Source organism: Lissotriton helveticus, chromosome 5_1 (genome assembly GCF_964261635.1).
Source record: "Lissotriton helveticus chromosome 5_1, aLisHel1.1, whole genome shotgun sequence".
Classification (NCBI taxonomy): Eukaryota; Metazoa; Chordata; class Amphibia; order Caudata; family Salamandridae; genus Lissotriton; species Lissotriton helveticus.
In genome coordinates this window covers 2,118,331,518-2,118,357,321 of record NC_136065.1, presented here as the reverse complement: position 1 = coordinate 2,118,357,321, position 25,804 = coordinate 2,118,331,518, and the positions used below count along the sequence as shown (strand labels likewise).

The 25,804-nt window shown below is 43.1% G+C and overlaps 1 protein-coding gene across 1 annotated transcript in view; it reads right to left on the bottom strand.

The window, feature by feature from the left end:
• Positions 1-1,051: 1,051 nt before the first annotated feature.
• Positions 1,052-25,804, bottom strand: part of LOC144754026 (uncharacterized) — an 82,584-nt gene continuing 57,831 nt past the window's right edge. Inside the window, exon 2 of the mRNA XM_078641541.1 lies at positions 1,052-3,324. Coding sequence (XP_078497667.1) covers positions 2,018-3,313 — 1,296 coding nt within the window. The 5' untranslated portion in view covers positions 3,314-3,324 and the 3' untranslated portion in view covers positions 1,052-2,017. The remainder of the gene's footprint in view (positions 3,325-25,804) is intronic.

Sequence of the window (25,804 nt, the reverse complement as noted above, 5' to 3'; positions counted from 1 at the left end):
TTTACATGTAGGTGAACTTAAAATAAAACCTTTGTTTAGTAAAATGTTACTATCAGACATTTCAGTTGAATAAACTTTAAAATGTTCTAAGAACTTACTTGAGCAAAAAAAAATTAAAAAAAAATACATAAATAAAGTATATGTTAGAGGGCGATTAGGCTTTCGATTATCTAAATGCTTAGTCATTATGTGACCAGGAAGAAAATGAAAGAATAAAAGGCAAGCTCTCAGGCTCCCTGTGGCCTTTACAGATTCTTTGGAGTTCGTAATTTGTCCATGGTGATTGTGGCTTGAGTTTGTGGTAGAGGCTTGCTAGGGCAGTAGTTGGAGTTAAGTGTTATGTGGGTTAGTGTCTTCCGGGCTCTCCCTTCTGTCGTTCTGCTTCTTACCAGCTTTTTCCAGGAATTTCACCAGATGACTTGCTAGTTGGATGTTTTTTCCATCGAAGCATGCTTTGACTGCCTGCCGGCATGTCCTTATTCTTAGTTTCTTTAGTGTTGGCTTTAGATGTTGTCGGCGCTCCTTGTCCAGACCTTTGCAGATGCATATTAAGTGAAGGATGTCCTCTTTTGTGTTCCCACATAATCGGCAGCTTGATGGCATTTTTGGCCGTTTCCACGGGGGGAAGATGGATTTGAGATGGGAGGATGCCCAGCCTTAGTTGTATAAGTTTCTCCTTTGTAGACCGTGTAAAACCAACTCCTAAGTAGCTTTGGCATGAGCTGCTGGTGTAGTTTTGGATGACGGTCCAACCGTGTGCCCTTTTCCTTAACGCGGCTTTGTCCTCTATTAGCGACATGGTCCTTACAGATTTATTTGCTAGTTGTTTGAACAAATTGTGTGAGGTATTGCTCTTCCAGGCTTCTTGTAGCTCCAAAGTTTCTATGGAGTGCTTTAGATAAGTTGCGGCGGCACTCGTGTTTCTCCCTGATAGCTCATTCCAGAGATGATAATCCATGGATGAGGCATCGGCTCCTCGTATTTTGTGCCAACTTTTGGCGTAGGCCTCCATTCTTTCTGTTACTTGGTTTCTCAGGCCAAATTCGAGTCTTATCTGTGCTTGAGAGGTGTATTTGGGCAGATTAAATAGCATGCGCATTGCCCTGGCTGTTGTGTTGTTCAGTATCTGTGCGTCCCTTCCTCGGAGGTATTCACTTCCATAGGTAATAGCCGGTGTTAGTTTTGCTTGGATTATTTGTAGGAGTGGAGTGAAACTGCGACCTGATACTTTCTTATTAAGGTTTCTCAGTGCGACTGATATTATGGTACCTCTCCTAGATATTGCTTCCTTCTGAGGGAGGAATGTCCCTTTTCTGTCAACAATTACACCCAGATATTTGTACTCGTCCACGGTTTCAACTGTTAGGCCTCCCATTTGCCAGTGAAATTTAGATGTGGCCGACTTCTCATTTACTCTCATGGCTTTTGTTTTGGAGAGGTTTATGCTGAGGCCGTTCGTGGCTGCGTGGGTGTAAGTTGTGTTGATTAGGCGTTGTAGCCCTATCGGCGTCCGGCTTATGAGCACGATGTCATCGGCGTACATCAAGTTTGAGACTATAAGTCCTCCTAGTTTTGGGGCGTGAGGATTGCATTCGTCTAGCATTGGAGAAAGATCCGACATAAAAATATTAAAAAGGGTCGGGGCTAGAACGCACCCTTGTTTGAGGCCCTTGGTCGTCTGTACTTTTCTTGACAGGCAGTCTCCTGAACCTAGCTTGATTTGTACCCATGTGTCCGTATGTAATAGCACCAGTTGTGATAGTAAAGTTGTCGGCATTTTCTTGTTGGCAAGCTTCTCCCATAGTAAGTTTCTATTGATGTTGTCGAAAGCCGATGTGAGATCAATGAAGCATATATAGAGAGGAGATCTGGCGAGTTTGGCAGATTCAATTAGCAGAGTTAGGGCCAGAATGTTTGTCGTTGTTCCTAGTTTTTTTCGAAACCCAGTTTGGGTGATGGGGATTACTGCATTTTCGTTTGCCCATTCTGTGAGCTCCTCTAGTAATAGACCAGCATATTATTTGGCCTCGTTGTCAATTAAGGCAACAAGTCTATAATTTTTTGGTTCGTTTTTGCTGACTTTCTTATGAATGGGAGCTATTATTGAGCCTTCCCATGAGTCGGGAATCGTTCCCGTTTCAGAAATCTGTTTGAATAGTGGCAGTAGGGCTGCTGCCCAATATTCCGGATTTCGTTTGTACAGAATGGGAGGAATTCCATTGGGGCCTGGCGCCCCCTCTGTCTTCCCTTTTGCTATCCTGCTTATGATTTGTTTTTCTGAGAAGCGCATTGTAGTTGGCTCTATTTGTTGTATGCAGTCTAAATTCTTTCTGTTGAGTTCTGATGGCTTCTCGGCGGAGTTATTTGTTATTGTATTGAAATGGAGCCTTAAAAATTCAGACCACACTTCTTCGGTGATGTGTGAGTTTATGCTGGGTTTTCTGGAGTCCTGGAGGTCATTTACTGTCTTCCAGAATCTTCCACTGGTGTTAATTCCTTTTGCATTGTGGAGCAGCTTTGCCCATAGATCTTCCTCTGCCTCCATTTTCAGGTTCCAGATTAATTTCTTCTTGGTGGATTTTCGTTTTTGCAGTTCCTTTTGGACTTCTTTGTTCGGACCTTCTCGGTGTAATTGCCTCAATAGTTTGTTAATGTTTTTCTTGTAGATCTTTAAGTTTGTGTTCCCTTTTATTTTCTTATCTTCCTCTTCCTTGTTGCGGGATCTCTTTTTGAGACTTGATTGATTTTGATTTTCCAAGTTTTTAAGTGCCGTTTTTGAGTTTGTTTGGGCAGTTCCAAGGCTGCTGGTGAATAATTCCCATCGGCTTAGATTATCTGTCCGAGTCTCTATGCTTTTTTCCCACAGTTTTTTCGCTTCTTTTACGAAACCTTCTAAGTTATGCGTTTTGCATTTTATCCTTTTTTGTGTAACCAAATATGATAATCCCTCATTAGCTACTGGTAAGGTGACCGCGGCCCCATGGGTGTCGAGAGTGATCTCTTGTGGTAGGTGGTCACTGGCTGCGGTTGTTCCAATTCGAAAATCCAGAATTTTGCCAAACAGTTGTAGAGATGAGAATGTGAGGTCTATTGTGGAGCTTGCCGTTGTGTTGTGAAAAGTGGCTGACGATGGGATGTCGTTTGTGAAGCGGACGTTTAGAGCTACAAGGTTAAGATGTTCCAAATCTTTCAGGCTGTCTCTTGACAGTCTGCTTTGTTTTCCCCATTTGCTGGCCACCTGTTGGGGGATTCCCCATATGTTACATTGTTCTTCCAGGAGAGAGTCCCTTAGCTGGGGCCCGCCTAAGTACATATTGAAGTCCCCTGTTACTAAGAGATTGGTCGTTGACTCCTCTGACAGTATCTTTGTTACTTCTTCAATTAGTAGTTTCATCCCGGCTTTTTTTTCCCGGGGGTGAACGTATACGTTTAGCAGTATTAGCTTTTGGTTTTGATCTTTTCCCCCTAGTTCCAGCTCTATTGTTTTTATACTGTTGTTACCCGACTGTGTGGCGTCTTTACTCTTTATTTCATTTATGCTCTTTATTGAGGTGTATGTTGTTTGGCCACCTTTTGAATGGCCATATTTGGCATTTCTTGAAGCTGGTATGTGGTGTGCCTTAAAACCCTGTATTTGGTACGGCTCCCTTCCGACCAGGTCTCTTGTAGGGCAATTATGTCGAATTTCTGGAGGTAAAGTAGGAGCTGAGCGTCGTCAGCCTTATTTCCTAAGCCGTTTATGTTCCAGGAACAAATTCTTAATTGATGTTTTTTTTAGTTGTTTTGTTGCGAGCATTGTCATTTCTTCTCAGGCCTTGTATTGATGGTCCTTGCTACCCAATGCCAATCCTCGTCTCGGATAGGTCCTTGGGCCTTCCTTGCGCTTGGTGGGTATATATCTGTCTGTGAGACTGAAATGCTTCTGGCCCCTTTCAGGACGCTTGTCCTTTTCTCTGGATGTTGTTTGTTTTTGAAGCAGTCGAGACTCTTTTTTTGTGCTTGGCTTAGTGGTTCTGGGTATCCTGTTTTTTCCTGTATTTTTAGGCGAATCCCCCATGTTTTAAAGCGTTGTTCAGACTCCATGATTCTTTCAGTTATTTCCTGCGTAGCCCATATGGTTTTGGTTACCTCTTGTTCGGATAGGTAACTGTGGTGTTCAAACTCCACAGATTCAAGGTTGTGTGTTTTTATGTCCTTCAGGTTGCTAATGGTGGACAATAAGTGTAGTATGTTACCTCTGTTGAGTATATCCCCTCTGCCTCTTAACCTATACTCCGGGATAAATAGGATTGTGCCTTTTTCAACATCCTTCTGCTTGTGGCCCCATTGTTTATGTTCTTCAAAGTCTGGTTTAATCGATGTATGCTTGGCTCGTTTTGTAGGTGGTTGCTTTACGTCTCGGGCTTCTATGGCCTCCTTGTCGTCTTCCTGCGTTGGTCCCTGTGACTCAGGGATTCCCTTGGTGACTGTTAGTGAAGCTCCCGACCTTGCTGTGATGTTTGTCCTCTCTGTTTCGTTTGTGGTCTTGCTTTTATCTCGACTGAGTTCTGTTTCACTCTTATTGGTCGTATTTCTGCCTTTGTGATTGGAGTTTTGACTTAATAAAATTTGTTTGGTTTCTTTAGCCGGTGAGGTTGTTATGGTCGCTGGTTGTCTGTCTGTGTCTGCTTCCTGAACCCTTTCCGATGTTACATTTGCCACTTTGAAAAAAGCTTTTATGTTGCTTGTCTTTTTTCTTCCTTTTCTTTTCTGTTTTCGACCTTGTTTGTTTGAGTCCCTGGTTTTTTCTAGACATTCTATCCCCGAGCTGTTGTTTCGAGGGCTGTTAAAGTTTGTGGTTTCTGGAGCCTGCCCCTGTTGTCCCTGCGCGTCACTAAGCTGTGTGTTCTTTTGTTCCAAGCTGACCTTTTGTTCTGGTTCTGCAGGTGTTTGTGTTACTTTCCATGCCACCTCGGCATAGGTTTCAACTTTGTTTTTCCCTGAGTTATTCTGGCATGTTGGACCCTCTCTACTCGAGTTTTGTGCCTTCTGCCCTTTCTTAGTTCCGGGATTATGTGAGTTGAGTGGGCTCCTCGTCTCTTTTTTGTACCGCTCAGTGCTGTATCTGTCTTCAGAGGTCATAAGCTGTTTGTTCGGCCGTTGGTGATTTGGGTTTAGTGGTGTGTTTGCTATGTCCTGGGTTCCTCCTTTTGTTGGGTTGTCAGTTGTCTTTTTTGAGTCTTGCTGGATGCCCCCCAGTGATTGTGAAATCGATGAGAGTTTGTCCATTATTGTGTAGCAAGCGCAGCTTGGCTGCTCTATTTTTGTTTCAGCTTGTACTCTTTTGATCATGTCGTTCATGTCAGCTAGCTTGTTGTCGATGTTTGCTACATGTATCGCTAGAAAATGTAGCAGGGAAAGTTTCATATCCATTATGTCCGAGTGATACTGCATGGCCTTTATTGATAGCTGTAGGGTGTTTAGCAGAGATGACCATAGTATTTCTGGTCCATTAGAAGACTCTTCTGTGATTGGGATTTTAACTGGAACTTTTTGACTATCTTCCTCCTGTGGGATAACTGGGGAGTAAGATGCTACTAGCCTCTCCCACTCCTCTGCTGTGAGCTGGCCGGTGTTCTCTAGTTTGAAGATATCTGTTTGGTCGTTCACAGATTTTTCTGTCTCTTCCGGTTCTACATTTTCTTCAGTTTTTGGTGATGTTCCTGGCTCTCTTCCGACATCCTCTTGTGAATGTTCTCGATGTTGCGGGTGCTCATGGACCTGATTAGTGGTAATATTAGTTGCTTGTTTGGTAGTGATGGGTCCTGTGTTTGCTTTTGGCTGATCCTGTGTTTTGTAGTCCGTTTTTGTTGGCTTTGTTGTAGATGGTGACTCCGATTTTCTAGGCGAGAATTGTTTTCTATTGTTTGTTGGCTCTTGATGAATTCGTCCCTTCTCTGTGGCTGTTATTAGTGGTTGTGACATTGGCTGGATAGTTATCCTTGGCTCAAGGGGATATCCCCTTTCCTCCTTGTTACTGTTGTCTACACTATGGACTACGCTTTGTCCGTCCTTGCTGGTGCCGGTACCGGTCTGATCTGCTTGGGTTGAGCTTTCTTTGGTTGTGTGTGTTCCCCTTTTGCCCTCGGTGTAACTCTCCCTCTTCCTTTCTTGATCTTCCTCCCAGCCGTCCCCGGTGTCTCTCTCTGTTGCCGGTTTTTCTTGTCTCTTGTTCTCACTTGTTTCTCCTCCTGAGTCAATGGCAGTTATTTGAGTAGATCCCACAGGTTCCAGTGGGGAGGGGAGACCCTTGAGGTCGTTGATTGAAGAGCTTAGGAACGACTCAGGATCTTTCATGAAAGAAAAGATTGAGTACATTTTTGGTTGGTTGTCCTTATGTGCTAGTTTACTGAGTGTGTCTGCCTTGTCGTCCTCGCGCAACTGATTTTCTGGAGTTGCTAGCTCCTGTTCCTGCAGGTGTATTATTTCGTCCGGTGGCTTGGACTTGTTCCCGCGCCTTCTTGTCTGGGCGTTGTTGGTTGCTTTCCCGACTTTTCCGGACCTCATCCCGCTGTCAGAAGTTTGTTGGATTGCGGTTGAGGTTAGTACCTCTCAAGTGGTTGCTTCCTGTCTATCTGCTTGGTCGCGCTCTCTGATGACCTCCTCTCTGGGCGTCCCTGCAATGCCTGCTGGATGATGTAGGCCCACCTGGCCGTTTTCCTCGCAGCGGTGCTAACTGCGAGGCAGGTGACCCCCAGGGAAAACAGGTGAGGTCAAAATTGAGTGGCAGGGTAAGTGTGAGGTCCGGCACCTCGGAGGGGTCTCAAGCCCTGGATGAGTCCGGGGCTTTGGGTGATATGTCCCCACGGCTCGTGGCTAGTGGCGCTCAGCTCCAGCTCCCGTGGCTCCCACGGCTTGTGGCTCCCCGCTCTCACCGCTCGGCCTCTCTGAGGCACTCAAGTGAAGCAGGCAGCGCGGGGTCTAGGGCCTAGGGCGAAGCAGGCAGAGCGGGGGGTCATGGCCGCAGGCAGGGAACCACGAACAAAACTCCTCTGCCCGCTCACCGCTCACCACTCACTGCTCACTGCTCACTGCTCGTCGTTCGCCTCCCACCGATCCTCTTGCTCCTCTTGCTGCTCCTGGGCGCCGAGCCAGATACCGCACGGACTGACGCTCGGCTCAGCTCAGGCTTTCGGGGTGGGGGTGAGGGATTCCTTGCCTTGTCCCGGCCCCTCTCGAACCCTCGCAGCCTCACCTTAGCCGTGCTCCTTGTTCCCCCCCGCAAGCTGCTCACTGCACACTGCACACAGCTCACAGCTCATGCAAACGTAGTGATCGCTGATAGAGGCAGAGGCAGAGGCAGAGTTTAGGATCTCTCTGTGCAGTGGAAATTAGTTCAGTTACTAGATAGGTGCACTTGAGCCTCAGACCTTAAGCCCCAGCAGCCTTGCAGGTACTTACGGGAGTCCGTTAGTGATCAGCGGTCCCGCAGTGGTCCCACAGTGGTCCTGCAGTTCTGGTCCTGGCTGTACCCTCCGTTCGCCAACAGGCAAAAAACGCGTCCACCAGCTGCCTCCGTTGCAGCTCGTGCGCCTGCAAGCACTTGCGGTGTGGTCTCGGGAGGTCGCGGGGGTCGCAGGAGATCACGACTGGCTCCTGGCTCACTCCTGGATCACTCACGGCTCACGGCTCACCCGTGGCTCCTGGCACTCCTCCTGCTCCTGCTCCTTGGCAAGCTCCTTGGCAAGCCGGCCACAAGCAAGCCGCAAACAATCTGCCCCGTGTCTCCGTGTCTCCGTGCGGGCTCTGGGTGCAGGCTCCGGGTGCTCCGTGTCTCCGTGTCTCCGTGCCGTGCCTGCCTGCCTGTTCCTGCTGCTCCCGCTCGCCTCGCCTCGCCTCGCTCCGCTCCGCTTGCTCAGACAGACCAGCTCAATCGATAGTCCTGCTGAAGGAAGTGCGACAGCGAGGAATATTGGCATTTCCAGAAACAGGTTCGTTAAGTTCAGCAATGTTACGAAACTTGAGAGAAAAAATGATGAAACTTGAGCAGAGACCTAGGCCAACACAATTTGAAGCTTTAATGGAATGGGAAGATGAGATGTACGAAAAAGAAACAGAGGGGTTCCAAGATGAGAGTGAAAGACAAGGCAATTTGAGAGCATTATGGGGAACTACTCCTGAGAGTAGAATGAAAAGATGGAGGTGTGCTGATATGTAGGATGGTATGTATCCAATGCGAACAGTAGCGGAAACTGTACGGAGAAAATTTACAGAGAAAAGAAAACATCAGATAGCAGAAAAGAGTGGATGTGGAATGAGTGATATGGAGGATGAGGTGTTGGAAAGCATTCTAAATAGGAGACCCCCTCCATATCAACCAACTTCTGCAGTGGTGACACCGAATGCACCGCCAATGGAGATGGGAGTAACAGAAACCCCAAAAAGACACTTAGAAGTAAAACATACCCCTGAAAAACAAGAATTAGTACAGATTGAAAAATCAAGTACCTCAGAATTAGATAGATCAACAAAAGAATCGGCCGAGAAAATTAAGGAATTAACTAAAAATGTAGAAGCTGTAACTGTACCAGTAACTATAGGACCTACCTGTATTACCAGTTTTTGAAAATCAGAAAATAGATGAGCATTCGCTAACAATTCCTTTAAACTCCAGTATGCAAAAAGTAAGAGAAAAAATGTATCCAGACCTGAATGAGACAATGAGTTCAATTAGAACGACACCACCAGATTTAACTATGAATCAGAGTCCTATATATAGGATTCCTATAGGTGCAGAAACAGTAACTGAAACTCCGGAGAAAAGCGTAGCTAGCATAGATTTGACTAAAACTCCAGTAGGGCTAACGGCAGAGGCCAACTGGTAAATGATTGGGTTAAAACATTTAAAAAAAAGATTCAGAACCTACATTTTTGGATGTAGTTAGATTAAAAATAGATATGGAAGAACTAATTATCTGAACCATTAGAACAGAAAAGTTAAAAAAATATCAGGATGATGAACTGATGTTCATGTGTAAAAGTATAACTTGGAGAGCTAACAATCTACAAGATGAACTAGAAGAAACAGCAAATGAATTAGGGATAGAATTTGCAAAAATAAAATTATTGCAGAAACCTTACCGAGTGGATTTCACTGAAAAGGACATAGATAATTTGAACACAGCAGGAAGATTAAATCAGAGAAAAGAATTAATTGTATTACTAAGGAAATGGGAAGAAGTAGAACGATGGAGAAGCAGGTGGATAACGAAAAAGGCAGAGGCCAATGATAAAATATCTTTCGCTTTCCCTGTTAAAGAAAAGGAACCAGTAGTAGCAACAGAATATCCGATGAGAGAAATACCAGGAGGAGGCTATGTGCATGTACCATGGAGCAGAGAGGATATAATATAATTTACAAATGATTTCCCAAGATTACGAGAAAAACCTGTAGAATGGTATAGACAGGTTTGTAAAAGTTTTGAAGGTATTGTGGGAAGATTTAGATTGTTTGATATAGTTGTACCTGCAGGTTTATGGACTGAATGTAAAATTACTATTGATTGGCCAAAGGAGGAATATCCAAGAGATGCAGAAACAGGTGCTCCAGGTCCAGAGGTAATGAGAAAATATGACCAAGTCATAACGTTTTTGAAAAATAAAATTCCACCAAAAGAGACAGATTGGTTAAAAATAGATAGGACTACACAAGAACCTAAAGAATCTGTACATGCTTATTATGAAAGATTGCTTCTAGTTTCAAACATTATAGTGGATATGTGAATCTGAGTGAGAAAGATATGAGTCATTTTGTATATAGGTTTGTGTTTGGATTGAGACCTGAAATAGGAGATATGCTAAGACATCACATGATGTGCTGGCAGTCTTGTTCTGTTGATGAAATTTTAAGGTATGCAAAATATTGCAGTGATGATATCGAAGCTAGGCAGCATAAGCTTGTTGAAAACGCAATGTGGGCATAAGTAAAAGTTGCAGAACAACAAGAAGCACAATTGACTTATCAAACTAATGATATGGATCAGACAAAATTGAAAGCTAATGTGAATAACGGAAAAGGACAAATGAATATAGATGAGGCTAAAAAGAAATGACCATGTCATAATTGCGGAAAGATAGGGCATTGGAGGAACGAGTGTAAGTTACCCCCAAAAGTTAATCCTGAAAATAAATCATTAAATCCACAGGTGCAGAATGAGGTAAATCAACAATCACCACCACAGCAACAGGTTGTCAAACAGCAGAGCCAGGTGCCACTACCACCTCTCCAGCAGAGTGTTAATCTTCAGAAATACAGTGCGGAGACAGGATTCTACAGAGGAAAGCAGGTAGAAAGATCACAGCGTGTGACTGCTGTTCCGCAGTATTGGATGAGATGAGATGGAAACGAGTCCGATGAGAGTTACTGACGGTGCCTAGGAGAGGAAGTGGAGTGCGTGGTTGCGGCAACTCTGGAGGTAGATCAATCTGGTCCTTTTGTGGATGGAAAGGTGAATGGTGTAAATGTTCCATTCCTAGTGGATACAGGTGCTACCCGTTCTACAGTTAGAGCAGTAGAAATTCAAACCTTCATCTCTCTGGAGATGTAATCCAAGTTGTAGGTGTAACAAACAGACAGATTAAAACCCCACTAACACAGCCTGTAGAAGTGGAAATTGGCTCTTTTAAAGAAATGCATCGTTTTGTAGTATGTGATAGCAGTCCTGTAAATTTGTTTTGGACGCAACATACTATGTAAAATGAACTGTGCCATTTACTGTTCCCCAGATGGCATTGCTTTCCAAACTGCAGATGATGATAGTCTGTATAAAATGACAATGTCAATAATAGATTCAGAAAAGAGTGAAACATTCCCTGTGTTTGACAAAAAGAAGATCCCAATTGAATTAAAAGAAACAGTGTAGGAGAGTAGGGTCTGCTTCCTATGGTCACCCCTACTTTTTGCTGTGATTCCCTGGTTTTTCGACTTTAGTGTGGCTGTGGGCCTGCTGATCAGATCCACAGCCAAGCGGTTCTCTCTCTAAATTGATACCATGTACTTTAGGTACATACCAGATTGGGTTTTGGCTCACCTCTGTGAGCCCCTGTATAGTGTACCATAGGTGCCCAGGGCATTGGTGCACCAAAGGCCTACCAGGGGCTGCAGCATGTATTATGCCACCCCTGGTTTGCCTTCCAAACTGACACCACAGGTTTGTTCACACAGCCTGGGTAAGGTGGTGTAATCACCCCTTACTTAGATATAGTATACCTATATCTACCTTTATATATAGACACATATGCGCCTATAAGCCACTCCTATGGTAGGCCTCGACAATCCTGGAGGCAGAGTGCTTGGTTTTATGTGAGAGGGTGCCCTAGCATGAGCTGAGCCCCTCTGCAGCTTTCGGAACCATCTCCTTATAGCTGTTCTATGATATAGCCATACCATATACTCTTAAGTGCATTATTATCCTCGCGGTTAATGCTAACTTTGGTTTGGCTTTATCAAAACATGTCGTGTAAGGTGTCAAACACTTTGGAATACTACCCCCCCAACAGTTCTGGTAGTGGGTGTAACATTCCACCCTTCTAGAGGGAGAAGACATGTACACACTGGTAAACCCGGTTAAAGTTAAACAGAGCCCCAGCATCACAAAATGGATGCTGCTGCCACAGACACGAGTCTGCCCTACTGCGACTGGACGAAACTCCGGCAGGGGAGGCCCGGACAATAGGTTTCCTGTCCAGGGAGGTGCTAGCACCTCCCCAGACAGGCTTTATTGTATTGGGGCAGGGTGGGTTGCATTCAGTAAATGCTTTTCAGACACTGCCTGGGGCACACAAGGTGCTTCATGCATTTCCCGGTTCAAACCGGTTGCTGGGGCATTCAACCCTAGCTCTGGTGCAAAACTGGAAAAAGGGGAAGGGGTGTAACCACCCCCTCCCCAGGTCCACCCATAGCAGGGACCTTAGAGTTAGTCCAACCCCTAAACTTGCTATAAGAATAGGATCCCAGTCCCTAGGACTTTAGATTACCCTGGATGAAACTCTGCAACATATACCTTGGACCTTCGACATTCCTTATCGACTTTGTGGTCAAGGAGTGTCCACCCTGTTCAAACAGGCAACAAAAGCATCTTTGCCGGTCTGCATTTTTGAGGTTCCCGCCGGATCCAGAAGAATCTGCGACACAGAACATGGACTTCCAGACATCTCTGAAGCTGCCACAAGATCCCAGCAAATCTGAGACCGGTAGCTGACACGAGAGATGTGGGACCGGAACTCCTGGACATCCTGCATTTTTGCACCTGCACCTACTTCCCGAGGTATCCCAAAGTTGTGCATTGGGGTATTTGAAGCCCCTGCCCGAGCACTTTTTGCACTGAAGTACAGAGGCCAGCCCTCTACAAGTGACCTGCGAGGTCCCTTTCTTCACCGAAGCTCGAGGTGCCTGTGCGGTTCCTAGTCTGTTGGATAGTGAGCCCCCACGAAGGACAATCCTTGATTTCTTGAGCTTTTCCGGTGGCTACTGATGTGCTCTCACTCCTCTCCAAAGGAGGCGTCCCTCAGACCTTGCTGGTATGAACCGAAGCCAATCTTATCATCTTGCAAGGGTTGCTGTTGCCAAGGCTTGTTGGATCCAATCTGGATTCTGACACTGCAGCACTCGACATCCTTTGTACGACAGCTCGAACACAGCTCCTGGTTGTTGTTCTCTTTTACTTCAAATCACCCAACATTGGTTGGCATCTTCCCATAGCCATCCTGGTCACTGGCTAGTGAACCAGACACTGTCCCCTCTACTTTCAGGTTCTTCACATCTCCGATCCACCCTTGGGTAGACCCGGAAACTTTTCCTCTGGTCGCCTGCAGCATTTCTTTGCAGCTCTCCATAAGAATTGATAACAAAACCCGACATCAAAAGACACCTATGCACCCGGCTTCCCTGGGTGAGGTAACACGAGTACTCCAGTGCTCCTGTGGGTCTTGACTCTCGAAGTGTCCTAGTCTAAAAGGGTTCCATCGTAGTTCACCTCTAAGTGCCCTTAATCTTTAAAAGTGTAACTTGTTCGTCCACGGCTGTGTTTAGACACTACACGCGTCCCCCGTGGGCCTCTTGTGCCCTTACCTTGGGTGGTTCCTGGTAGCCCCAGCGGTTCTACAGGCCCTAGGCCTGCTTTCTAACCCTTACATGGTTCTTATACCACTATTTTAGTATATGGTTTGTGAGGCCCCTAGGGCCTAAGGTATACTGTGCAACTTATTGTATACTAATTAAGTTCGATGTATTGTACTTTTACCTCTGACAACATTTAGAGTCCAGAGGGGTTGTGTTTAGAATAAATACCTATATACTTGATATATACCTTGTGTGGTGTGCTTTCATTTAATCATTCAAGAGATTATAATTGGTAAAACAACTTGCTTTACTCGCCTCTAAGTCTTAGCCTGAAGGCTGCTCTCCACAGCTACCACTAGGATATTTTTCTATAAAGGTTGACTTTAAACCTACCATCAATAATGGTCGTTTGGACTGGTGCAAGGTGCCCACTAGAATAGTGGACATCTTATGCCAGGCCAACGTCCCACAGGGCTGAATGAAAAGGAAATGGAAGCATTTGAACAATTGAAAAACAGCTTATGCGAAGCGCCAGCACTAGGCATGCCTGACTATGAAAAATAATTTGAACTGTATTGCAGTGGAAGAGAAGGGTGCACATTGTCGATTCTGAAGTAAAGGCATGGAAGAATGAGAAGTCGAGGGGCCCGATTCACAGAACTAATTTAAGACAAAATCCTAAACTTACTACTTTTGGTATTCACAGAAGTTAGGATTTTGTCTTAAGTTTGTCTTAAGACAGACTTAAGACAGACTTAAGTTAGGATTTTGTCTTAAGTCTGTCTTAAGTTTGTCTTAAGACAAACTTAAGACAAAATCCTAACTTCTGTGAATAGCAAAAGTAGTAAGTTTAGGATTTTGTCTTAAGTTAGTTCTGTGAATCGGGCCCCAAGTGCGTATTTCTCAGCTGTTTTGGATCCAGTAGCAAGAGCTTTGCCTGGATGTCTGAAAGTTGTAGCTGCTACAAGTGTAAGTTTGGAACAGAGTGAAGGTATTGTGATGGGGTATCCAATAAAAGTCTATGTGCCACATTAAGTTGAAATACTCCCCACTAGGACCAAAACGCAGTACATGACAAATAGTTGTTTGACCAGATATGAGAATGTGATTCTGGGTGCAGAAAATGTCACAGTTGCAAGATGTGTAAATGTGAATCCTTCCACTTTATTGCCTGATGCATCAGATGTGGAAGTCAAGAATGACATTGATCATAAATGTTTGGATGTGCTTGAGTATTGTACAAAGCCAAGACCTGACATTAAGGATGAACCCTTGGAAGAGTCAGATTATGTGCTGTTTGTGGATGGTTCATGCTTGAGAACAGCTGAAGGAGCTTTGAGTGCTGCATGTGCTGTGTGTGGCAGATGCCATAGAAGCATCTTGTCTGAAAGGAATACGTTCCGCCCAAGTGACTCCGCTGATTGCTTTGATTTGAGCATGCAAATTGGGAAAAGATGTCCGAATCACTGTAGTGATTGACAGTCAATATGGGTGTGGAGTTGTTCATGACTATGGACAACTGTGGTCTCAAAGAGGATATATGACCTCTGCACGATCTCCAATCAGAAATGGTGAGTTTGTGAGAATGTTACTTGAGGCGATACAGCTGCCAAAAAGTATTGCAGTCGTAAAGTGTGCTGCTCACAAAAATGGAGATGATTATGTCACTGAGGGCAATCGATTTGCTGATGCTATAGCCCAATATTGTGCCAGAAACCTATCATCTATACATCGGGACAGAGAAAAAGAACATGTTTCAAGTCCTTTAATGCTTACTAACATAGTTGAGACCTGGCAGGAAGTGAAACAATTGCAAGAAGAGGCAAGTGATGAGGAAAAAGATAGATGGATAAAATCAGGTTGTAGACAAAGAGAGGAAGATGAAATTTGAATATACAAAGATGAAAGACCAGTCATGCCCGATAGCATGATCTCTAATATGGCCCGAATGTATCATGGACAGGCACACATTGGCAGAGATACAATGATTAGACTTTTCAGACAGACCTGGTACAGTCCCAAGTTTCATGTAATAGCTGAAAGTTTATGTCAGAGATGTCTAATATGTCAACAGTTGAATCCAGGAAGAAAAACTGTTGTGAGTCTGGGAACCACAGGACGGGAGGGGGGTCCTTTTACGAGAATGCAGTTGGATTTTATAGAGATGCCACCATCTCATCGATTAAGGTATGTCCTTGTGATTATTTGCTTGTTTTCATGATGGGTAGAGGCTTCTTCAACCAGGAGAAATGATGGAGTAACTGTTGCAAAACTCCTTTTAAGAGAAGTCATCCCAAGATTTGGATTTCCAGTAACAATTGAATCAGACAGAGGAAGTCACTTCCAAAATGAGATCATACAATTGAAGTGAAGTACTGGATATTCGTCAAAAGCGGCATTGTGCTTACAGACCAGAGGCTTCTCGGGTAGTCGAACAAGTAAATGGAACAATCAAAAACAGATTGGGAAAAATGTGTTTGGCCACAAGTCTTAAATGGCCTGATGCTTTGCCACTTATTCTGAAGACCTTAAGAAGCATACCTGATAGGAAAACAGGTTTGAGTTCTCATGAGATACTGATGGGACGACTAATGAGACAAGCATTTGTACCTGTCAACAAACTGCTATCTATAAATGATGATATCATACTGGATTACTATAAGGGTTTGTCTGACATTGTAACTTCTGTATTTCACCAGGTTGGAACTGATGCGTGTACTCAGGAAAACATCCAGCTCATGATCTGAGTCCTGGAGACTGGGTCCGAATAAAGGTGCACAGGAGAAGAAATTTCCTGGTTCCACGCTGGGACAAACCACGTCAAGTGATTTTGGTCAGCACCCCAGCAGTAAAATGTGCAGGTGTAAAAAGGTGGGTGCACGCTAGCCACACCATCCGAGTACCAGAACCTGAAAATCAGCATTTGGAAGAAGCAGATACTAGTTCAGACTCTGACACCGAGGGTGAATCAGACAAAACTCCAGATCAGAAAGCTCGACCTGTGAGGCGACATCTGGAGATATCAGTTACAAGTTCAGCACCAAAAGCAGAGACTGAAATAACTGAAATTCCAGTTCTTGAAGATCGATCTGTAAGTCGACATCTGGAAGTAACAAAAACCAGTTTGGACACTGAAAAAGAACGAGATAAAACTGATGAAAGTGAGAAATTTGCAGATCAAACAGAGAATTCAGAAAAAAGAAACATTGATCTTGAAACTGGGGTAAAGAAGTAACTCACGATAAGGATGAGTACCAGTTATGGAGAGGTTCCTTGTAAAAGAACTGAATTAACGAAAGAAAAACAAGATTCAGTTGTTGAACCAGAAATCATAAAGTTCAAAATAGGAGGAAGTGAGATAAGGTCTGAAACTGAGTCTGATGAAAGTGAAGGAGAAACAGCTCTGAGAAAAAGTCAGAGAAAAAGAGCTTGGAAAGTTGAACGTGAAATAATAGAGCCTGTAATTAAAAACCCAAGAAAAGGAGATAATTGGCCTGCAGAATTTAAAGGACTAAAGTTCAAACTGATAAATGTGAAAAGAGATCAAAAGGAATAAGTGAATGAAATAACAAGTCAAGAAGGTCGAAAAGAAGGGGATAAAGAAATTTTACAAGGACCAAAAAGAGTGAGGAAACCAAACCAGAAATATAAATCACCTGAATGGATTTACATTGCATTGCCTGATATAGAAGAAGTTGAAAGCAGTCAAGAGATCTGAAGTGATTTATGTGAGTGAAATAGGCAATTGAAAGCGAACTGTGTTTATATTGGAAATCAAGGATGACAATTTGAGAGAAAATTCAACAAAATAAAAGAGAAGAAACATAATCAACCAAAGGATTTTAAAGGACACATATTTTTCATGTGCAAAGAAGTCAAAGAGACATTATAAAAGACAAACAATTTAAAGGGTACGTATTGTAAAAAATAAAAATGCCTGTAAACAATACTAGAAGATTTAAATGTGGTGTTTTGTGTAAATGGTGTAGAATGTGTTTAATTTGCACAGGTTTATTAATGCTTATATGGATCATTTTAGCAATAATTATTCCTTTTAATCCGAATTTTGAACATTCTTATGGAGAACAAGATCACAACAGGAGTGAAAAGATGCATGATTTAGCGAGTGATGTAAATGTTGTAGATAACACTGAGCTTCATAAAGATAGATCTATTAATGATTTTTCAAAGAATGTTTTTGCTAGAATATTGAAAGAATATGTTGAAACGATGGATGCCCGAGACTGTTATGTTTGTATTCAGTTGCCTGCATCTGTATCGGAAGGAGTAACATATCATCACCTTCCTTTAACGTATGGAATGTCTTGTAGTGTAATAGCTAGTTTATTTGATAAAACAGGCAAATTAGAATATTATTATTCTGATGTAGATTGAATCTTTGCTAAAGTTTCTGTTATACATGGACTAAACAAAGTGAAACCTGCTAAAGTTTTAGGTAAATTTTTCTTGGAAACAAAAAAATTTACTATAGAGTATGCTTTCAGAAATAATCTATCATGTAAGCTAAAAAAGGAGGCGAAAGCATTTTTAGAAATGGAGGAAGACAGGAGAATTGTAAACCAAAGAAAAGCAACTGCTAGTAAAATAAAAACACAGCCATGGGAATTTAATGAAGAAAATTATGTAAAAAGTGACACTAATGTAGCATTGGGAATTGATTTTCCCCAACAGGGAAAACTGTGTATTCGTAGAGGCAACACTGTATATGATAATTATTTTGTGGGAGCAAGTGATTGTAAAGACACACACAGAATTATTGGGGGATGGATATTTAAAGGGGGAAATGATCCTGTTTTTCCTGGAATTTATTTTATATGTGGAAACAAAGCTTATTATAGAATGCCAGCTCATGGGACCTGCTATGTGTGTCTGGTCTTTCCTAAAATGTTTCATGTAGATAGAGGAACTAATGGAATTCGTGAGATAGGTAAGCCATTAACACGTAGAAGAAGGGAAAGTTTCATAGAGATAATAGGTGATATTTTTGGAGCATTGATACCAGCAGTGGGTATATCTTTTAATGCAAACAAAATTCGAAAATTATCAACGATAGTAGATCGTTTATCAACAAGTACTGCTGGAGGATTTTTAATGGTAAATACTGAAATGGTTGCCATGAGAGCTATGGTGTTGCAAAATCGAATTGATATTCTATTAGCAAAAGAAGTTTGTGGAATATTGAAAATACAACATTGTTGTACGTATATTCCTGACAAAAGTCAGAACATTCAAAGATATATTAAGAATAATACTGAATTACATAAAGAAATTACTCCACTGGAGGTTGATGGTGTTCTTGAGAAACTTGGTAAGAGTTTTTCTGCTGTAAAGAAATGGTTTGTAGAACTAGGTAGCTCATTGGTAGGGAAAGTACTAATACCAGTAACAATAGTAATCATGATAGCCTTAATATTAAGATTAGGGTGCGTTTGTATTGGGAAAAGAAAAGCTGAAAAAAAAATGAATATAGAAAAGAATAAACAAAGAGAACGTGAAATGGGAGAAATTGAATTAGAAGAGCTTAAAGAGAAAATGTACAAAAATTCAAAAGAACGAATTGTAAGATATACTAAAGTTTAAACTAAAGGACCTGAAAACATGTTCTTAGAAACTTTAGTTGGGATGATTTGTGGTGATAAATCACCAAAGGGGGGAGTTGATGGAGCAGGGGAGAGACAAAAAATTTTGTGTACCCCTTGTAAAGTTAATCTCTCATAACCATAATAATACTAATAGAGTGAAGCATGTAAATTAATCAACAAAATGCACGTAAAGTCAACACAACACGTGGGAAACCTAATTGCTGTTTTGCAAAAAAATATATACTAATGAGAACAAATGAGTCATACTAATATAGAGCTGTGGTATTGTATATTTTGCTGGATAAGCGTGTGAGTCTGTGCTTATATTAGAAGTTCTTTTTGTGGCAATAAAGAATGATGATGGTGAGTAAAATGACGCTTATTTGTGTGCTTTTGCTAGGTAACATCTAACTGGGAAAATTAGAATAGTGGGAGGTAAAAAGAAGGGCCAAAATTATAAATCTAATTTCTGTTGTGTTTATTTTCGCATTAGTTCCCATTGGGCAGGCTAGACAACGGCGCCCCAAGATCGCCACCACCCTATTCATGGTAGATTGTCTGAAGGTTGTTAAGTTAATGTAAAGCCCAACTCAGTTAATAACCTTCGGTTAGGCCAGTGGACATGCGTTTCTTGCAGACAAAGAATATCTGGATTAATTAACCGCAAATTGGCTATAACACCTTTCCTCTTAAGGACATTATTCAGCCCACAAATGTTAAATGTACATATACGTAACCTTCTATCTGCCATTGCTATGTAGATATCTCATAGCCATCCATATGCAAAGATATGTCCTATCATTCCTACAACACAAACTATGTACTGAGTTTTTCCCCTTTAGCAGAATCCCACCCAACCCCTTACTCCCCAAGTGACCCTCTACACCCCCCCTCCACCTCCCCAGAAAAGCCCCCCACCCCGGTGACCCTCCCCCATCATTGAGGCCTTAGGGCCAATCGCCCTTGTGATGCTCGGTGAATAGCCCACTTGGTGCTCGCCCTTCCCGTATCCTTTTTTGAGATATGAGACTAAATAAAAAAAAAAAGGGAAATTAAAGCTATATAATTGCATACTACACCCTTTTTTCCCTTTTTTCTCCACACAAACACACCCCGGCTTTACTGCCTAAGCAACTGAGATGATGTTCCTCATCCCAAAGATTGGAGATATTCTTTGGCTAGATTTTCAGAAGTGAAGAAACGTATCTGGCCCTTATTAACGGTGTTTAACAAAAATAATAAAAAATGCTTGGACACCCTTTGCTTGAAAAGGAGTAATCACCAGCCGCAGCTGCCATCTTTTTTCCACTGTAAAGTGGCAATAGTCAGGTCTCACAAAAAAATGTGTTCCCTTGCCAGTTCTCTTCTTATATGGCCTAGCCAGATCGTACAATGCCTGCCGGGCCAATAAATTATTAAGGGAGATCAAAATAGCCTGCGGCTGCTGTGCCGCTTGCCCATTTCTTGCTAGTCGCTGCCGAAATGGAAATCTATGTGCCCGTTGGATTTCATGTGCCCATTTCCATTCTTTCAGCTCAGGGAGCGCTTCCTCAAACAGTTCAACTGGAAATTTCTGGGCATCTTGCTCCTCAGATCCATCTGGCACACCTAAAATGCGCAGATTAGTGCGGCGCAAGCGATTTTCCAAATCGACAAACTTATCATGCACATCCTCCTTATTGGCTTATGTATCTGCCACAGCTTCCTTTTGTGCCACCATCTGGTCTTCTAATACTGATATACGAGTCTCTGCTTCCGCCATTCTCTCAGTGAAGTCATTGCATGTTTTAGCCAACCGTCTCACTGTATTCTGCAACTTCCTACAGGCGGTGTGTGTTTTTAGATTTTCTGCCCGTGTTTCCAACCAGTGCTCAGAAATAGATCTTTAAATCGCTTGGAGTGATACATGACCTTGTATTTCCTTCACTGGGCCCACGGCTGCCCCCAGATCCAATCCTTCAAGCATCTGCTCCCCACCAGAAAGTTCCCAATCAGGCATCTCTGTCAACGCTGGTCCAGCCCCACCAGCCTGAATTTTCTTCTGAACAGTAAGAGTTTCTGTAGGTATACCCCCAGAGAAAAATCCTTGCCTTGGTTATTATCAGGGGAGGTAGCTAAAGACCCCTCTTCCTGCAGTTGGAAATCCTCATCGGCGTCTGACTCTTCCAAATGTTCGGACAGTGAATAAAACTCGCTCTCCTTACTACTGGTGGGCTCATTCCCGTCCTCACTGACAGCGCCATTGTCATCCGTTAGAGCAGGATCATTAACATCAACATTAACATGGGTCGACTCAACATCTTCCACAGATACGTTGCCCTCTCCGAGAAGTGAAACAGTCAACTCACCCCCCCCTTGCTGAGCCTCGGGTATACGGGACTTTGAAGGGGCTATCGGAGGTGTTACCACTTTTTTTACCAGCGGCCATTTGAAAAATCTGAGATATCTTAGGTGTCCCATGTAAAAGGCCTTTGCCCTGTAAAATTGCTTCCTGTTGCTCGCTTCCAAGCATTTCTTTTGCGCTCTTTGCTGCTAGTGCTGCTCGCATTCCAACTGCAGCCTCCCCAATTGCTCTTGTCTTCCCACCGCAAGCAACTTTAGGTGCCATGCCAAATTCCTGCTGCACCCAGAAAGCGGTAAATTACAAGCGTTGTGGCAGAATATATTTTTTTTAAATTGAGAGAACCAAGTTCTTGGGGAAAATTAATTTTCCCCAGACGAGCTGACCCCTTACACACTCACAGAGCCTAGAGAGATAGAGCAGTTCTCACACTATTTCCTCAATCTCAATCCCACGCCGGAAACATTGTAACAAAAGAATAGAAACTGACTATAAAGTCTCCACTCCGCAGCCTCTCTGCAGCCGTAAGAGTCAAGGAAGCCGCCCTATTCACACTGCTTGAGCCCGGCCATGGGCCCGGCCGCTCGATAACACACACACCGCCCCCGCGAGGTCCCACGCGGGTGAAGCTACAATTCAGGTGCTGCTCCTGCAGGTACTGCTTGTCAGCCAAATCTTCAGCGGCTTTCACTAATTTTGCCAGCCTACATTGTCCTAGTTAGTTTTAATCCCAAAAAGCTCTGCTACCACCATTGCTGCTACGCAGTACGCCGTAAAACCAATGGGAAGGACGAGCTAGCCAGGAGCTCCTCACACACACATCCGTCTCGCGGATGCCATCTTGCCTCGCTTACTTTCAATGCAAGTCCTAGTCGGTACGGGTAGAGAGACGGTAGATAATCTGGGGAGTGTATTTTAGGGGGCACCATGACTGTATTCCGTACAGTATATGGTTCAAACTTGGATGAGGCTGAGACTTTGGAGTTTTTGAATGTTGAGTTGGCACTCTGGGGGACCCCATTGATATTATCTGGGGATTTTAATATACATGGGGATGGGCAGATGTGGGACCCTCCTTTTCGAAAGAATACTGGGTGCAAGCCCAAGGTATTTAGGGCTACGCAACAGTTGTTACAGAATCATGGACTTGTTGATGGGTGGGCTGCTGTGAATCACAGGGATCCTGGGTACACAGTTTATTCATCCCCACACAATAAGTTTGTTCGGTTAGACTACATTTTTTTACCTTGGTTGATGACTGTTGGTGCAAAGATGCAGGTATGGCCCTGTATTACATCAGATCATGGGCCTGTGAAATTGGATCTTGTTGGCTGTAGCCCTCCAAGGGAAAAGTGATCTTTTACATTCATTAAAAACCTTTCACGAGATGAGGAATATGTTTGACATATTCGAACTTGGGTTACACTGTTCTTGGAGAGCAACATAGGGTCGGCTACCCTACCAATGGTATGGGACTCATTGAAAGCTGGTCTAAGGAGTGAAACACTTAGTTATGGGTGGGCTAAGCAAAGACGACAGAAGGAATGAATGCTGGGTTTGTTCGAGGAGTTAAAGAAAGCTGAACTGGAACTTATACGAGTGGTTAGCGTAAATGTTGATAGTAAAGAAGCGGAAACTAGGATTGCATGCAGCAAGGCTAAGATCAATGGGGTTTGGAGTCAGGAAATTGCCGCTCAGTTTAAAACTTATAAGGAAGAAAGATATGAACACGGGGAAGCAACAGGCATATGTTTAGCTCAGAGAATGCGGGGTAGACAAGTTGCTCAACAAATTGAAATTCTTGAAGATGGCAAAGGGGGCATAGCTGAGACCATGGAAGGAATACTGGATATATTCCATTCTTATTATAAAGAGTTATATACGCAAAATCCAGTTGAGCAGAACAGTATAGCGCGGTTTTTACAGAATTTTGATTTAATCGAGCTTGGGCTAGTAGAACGCGAAGAGCTAGAAGCCCCCATCACTATGGTAGAACTTCAGACAGCATTAGATGGACAATCGCCAGGGAAAGCGGCAGGGCCGGATAAACTTCCATTGGAGATATACTGGATAGTTTTTCCTATTATAAAGGAAGATATGCTGGCTACTTTTATAGAGGCTCAGCATGGGAACCGTCCACCATCTTGGGATGATGCCAATATCGTGATCTTTAAAAAGAAGGAGAAGCCTCCCAGGTTGCCGGGGTCGTATAGACCCATATCATTCATAAATGCTGATGGCAAGGTGTATTCCAAAATTCTTGCATCTTGGTTGGCGCAAGTTATATCCCCGTTGGTGTCTAGACTTCAGCATGGCTTTTGCCCGGTAGGAGTACGGTCAACCATTTACATAGGGTGATGTTGTTAGATTATGCTATTGTACAGCAAAAGCATATTGGTTTAATTCTTTTAGATGCTGAAAAAGCATTTGACCGCATATCATGGTCGTTTCTTTGGGCTACAATGCGAAAGATGGGGTTTGGACCTCATTTCTTGACAGCGCTACAAACTATGTATAAACGCCCACGGGCTAAAATTTGTGCAATGGGGAAGGAGTCATCTTTTGTGTATAGAATCGGTGGGACCTGGCACGGATGTCCCTGCTTGCCTTTACTTTTTGCCATTTATATAAACCCACAGTTGCAATTGCTGGAAATAACGAATGGCATACAGTCAATGGTAGTGGGGGAGTACCAAGTGCGTGTTCTTGCTTACTCTGATGACATAGCGATAATAACATCTGACCCAGAGCAAGCGCTAAGGGAGATTGAGAATCTGACACAACAGTTTGGGGAAGTTGCTGGGTATAATTTAAATATCTCTAAAACCAAGGTTGTTTGCACTGAGGGACTCTGTCCTGGCAAAGTTTGTGTTACACCAGAAGTGAGAGATTTGGGGATAAAGATTAGGATGTCACTCCAAGAGATTGTCGAAGTTAATTGGGTAGACATAATGTCCTCAGCAAGAAGACATTTGGAAAAGGTTGAGTGTCTCCATTTATCAATGGTAGGGCGATGTAATGTTCTAAAAATGTGTATTCTCCCTAGGGTAATGTATTATTTTAGGACGGTACTGCTAGAGCTGACACGATTGCAACTATCACAGCTACAGTCTCTTGCAGATAGGTTTATATGGGGCCAGAAGAAAACTCGGCATGCCTCAAAGTATATGTCGTTACCATTGGTACGTGGGGGTTGGGGAGTGGTGAACTTTACATTCTACTATTTAGTTTGTCTTCCACAGAGCAGGCAGTATTTGGTGACCGGATGGAGGAGCGACCATTTGAAGCTCCGAATATATATCAAATGTTGATGGGGGGTGAGGCCTTGTTTAAGTTTTTTTAACCAAGTTACTGTAAATGAACGCGATTTAAAATCGTTTGTGTTGCATATAAGGCGTGGAAGGCAATACGCAAAATCATATCTGTAAACCGTATAGGCTATTATATGCCTTTTAATTCTACGGAAATATTCCCTTCGTTTTTTTGGGATACAAAGATGGACACCTGGAGGGATAGGGGATACGACACCGACGGGATATTTATCGTGCAGGGATAATTGCTTCTTTCTCAGATTTAGTTGAACAATATAAGCTACATAAGAATGATTTTTTCAAATTTTTGCAATTTCGTGATTTTATTGTCAAACATTGTAGATACACGCCTATAATATCTAATGATTTAATAGAGGCTTTGATAAAAAGAGCTAAGATTGGGGTATTGTATGATATATTACTAGAGACTCAACGGGATGACATTGAGCTGCATGAAGCAAAGTGGAGCGCACGTTTTGGCAATACTGGCTCTTATGTGCAACAATCAAAAGATATGGCCACTAAAGTCATGTTGACTGCAAATTTACGCACTCAAAATTACAAAACTTTGTTTAATTTATATTATGCCCCCTGTGAAAATGGGGTGGGCTCCACGACGGGAAATGTTTTAGGTGTCAGGCGGTGAAAGTTGATATAGTACATATATGTTTTGATTGTATAGTTTTAAAACAGTTTATAAGGAGCATCTCAGAATTTCTATCACAAATTACAGGGGTCAATGTGTGTGTTTCTAGAGAGTTAATGTTAGTAGGTTTGGGTGAGGGCTCTGAGTCTACTCACAGCTGTTATTATTTTCGTTTTCTTTTATTTATGGCTACTGCTGTTGCCCGATTATGTGTTGCTTCTACGTGGCTTCAATCAGAGGCGCTCACATATGAAATGTTTCAAAAAAGGGGGTGGTGATGGACAGAGTATCTGAGTTAATCAGAACACTCCTACCCAGTCAACAGATCAGGGCTTGATCCATCACCGTTTTTTAGCTCACTGCACCATTTCAGAACCTGGCTACATGCAAATTAGTCTGTCCCTGGCCCAGTGCATTATGGGAACAGGGCAGACCAAACTACCAAGCCAATTCTTTACTGGAAAGTAAACAAGCTTCCGGGGACCGGTTTCTGGCATTACAGCCGTCTTCGGCCCGGCTTGCTTGAATCCTGATGGTGCAGTGAGCAAGGGACTCACATCTGAGCATACCCTTCCACACTTGTGGTGGCTAAAACAATTCAAAAAGGGGGGTGGTGATGGACAGAGTATCTGAATTAAGCAGAACACTCCTACCCAGTCAACAGATCAGGGCTTGATCCATCACCGTTTTTCAGCTCACTGCACCATCCCAGTTCAGAACCTGGCTACATGCAAATTAGTCTGTCCCTGGCCCAGTGCATCATGGGAACAGGGCAGACCAAACTACCAAGCCAATTCTTTACTG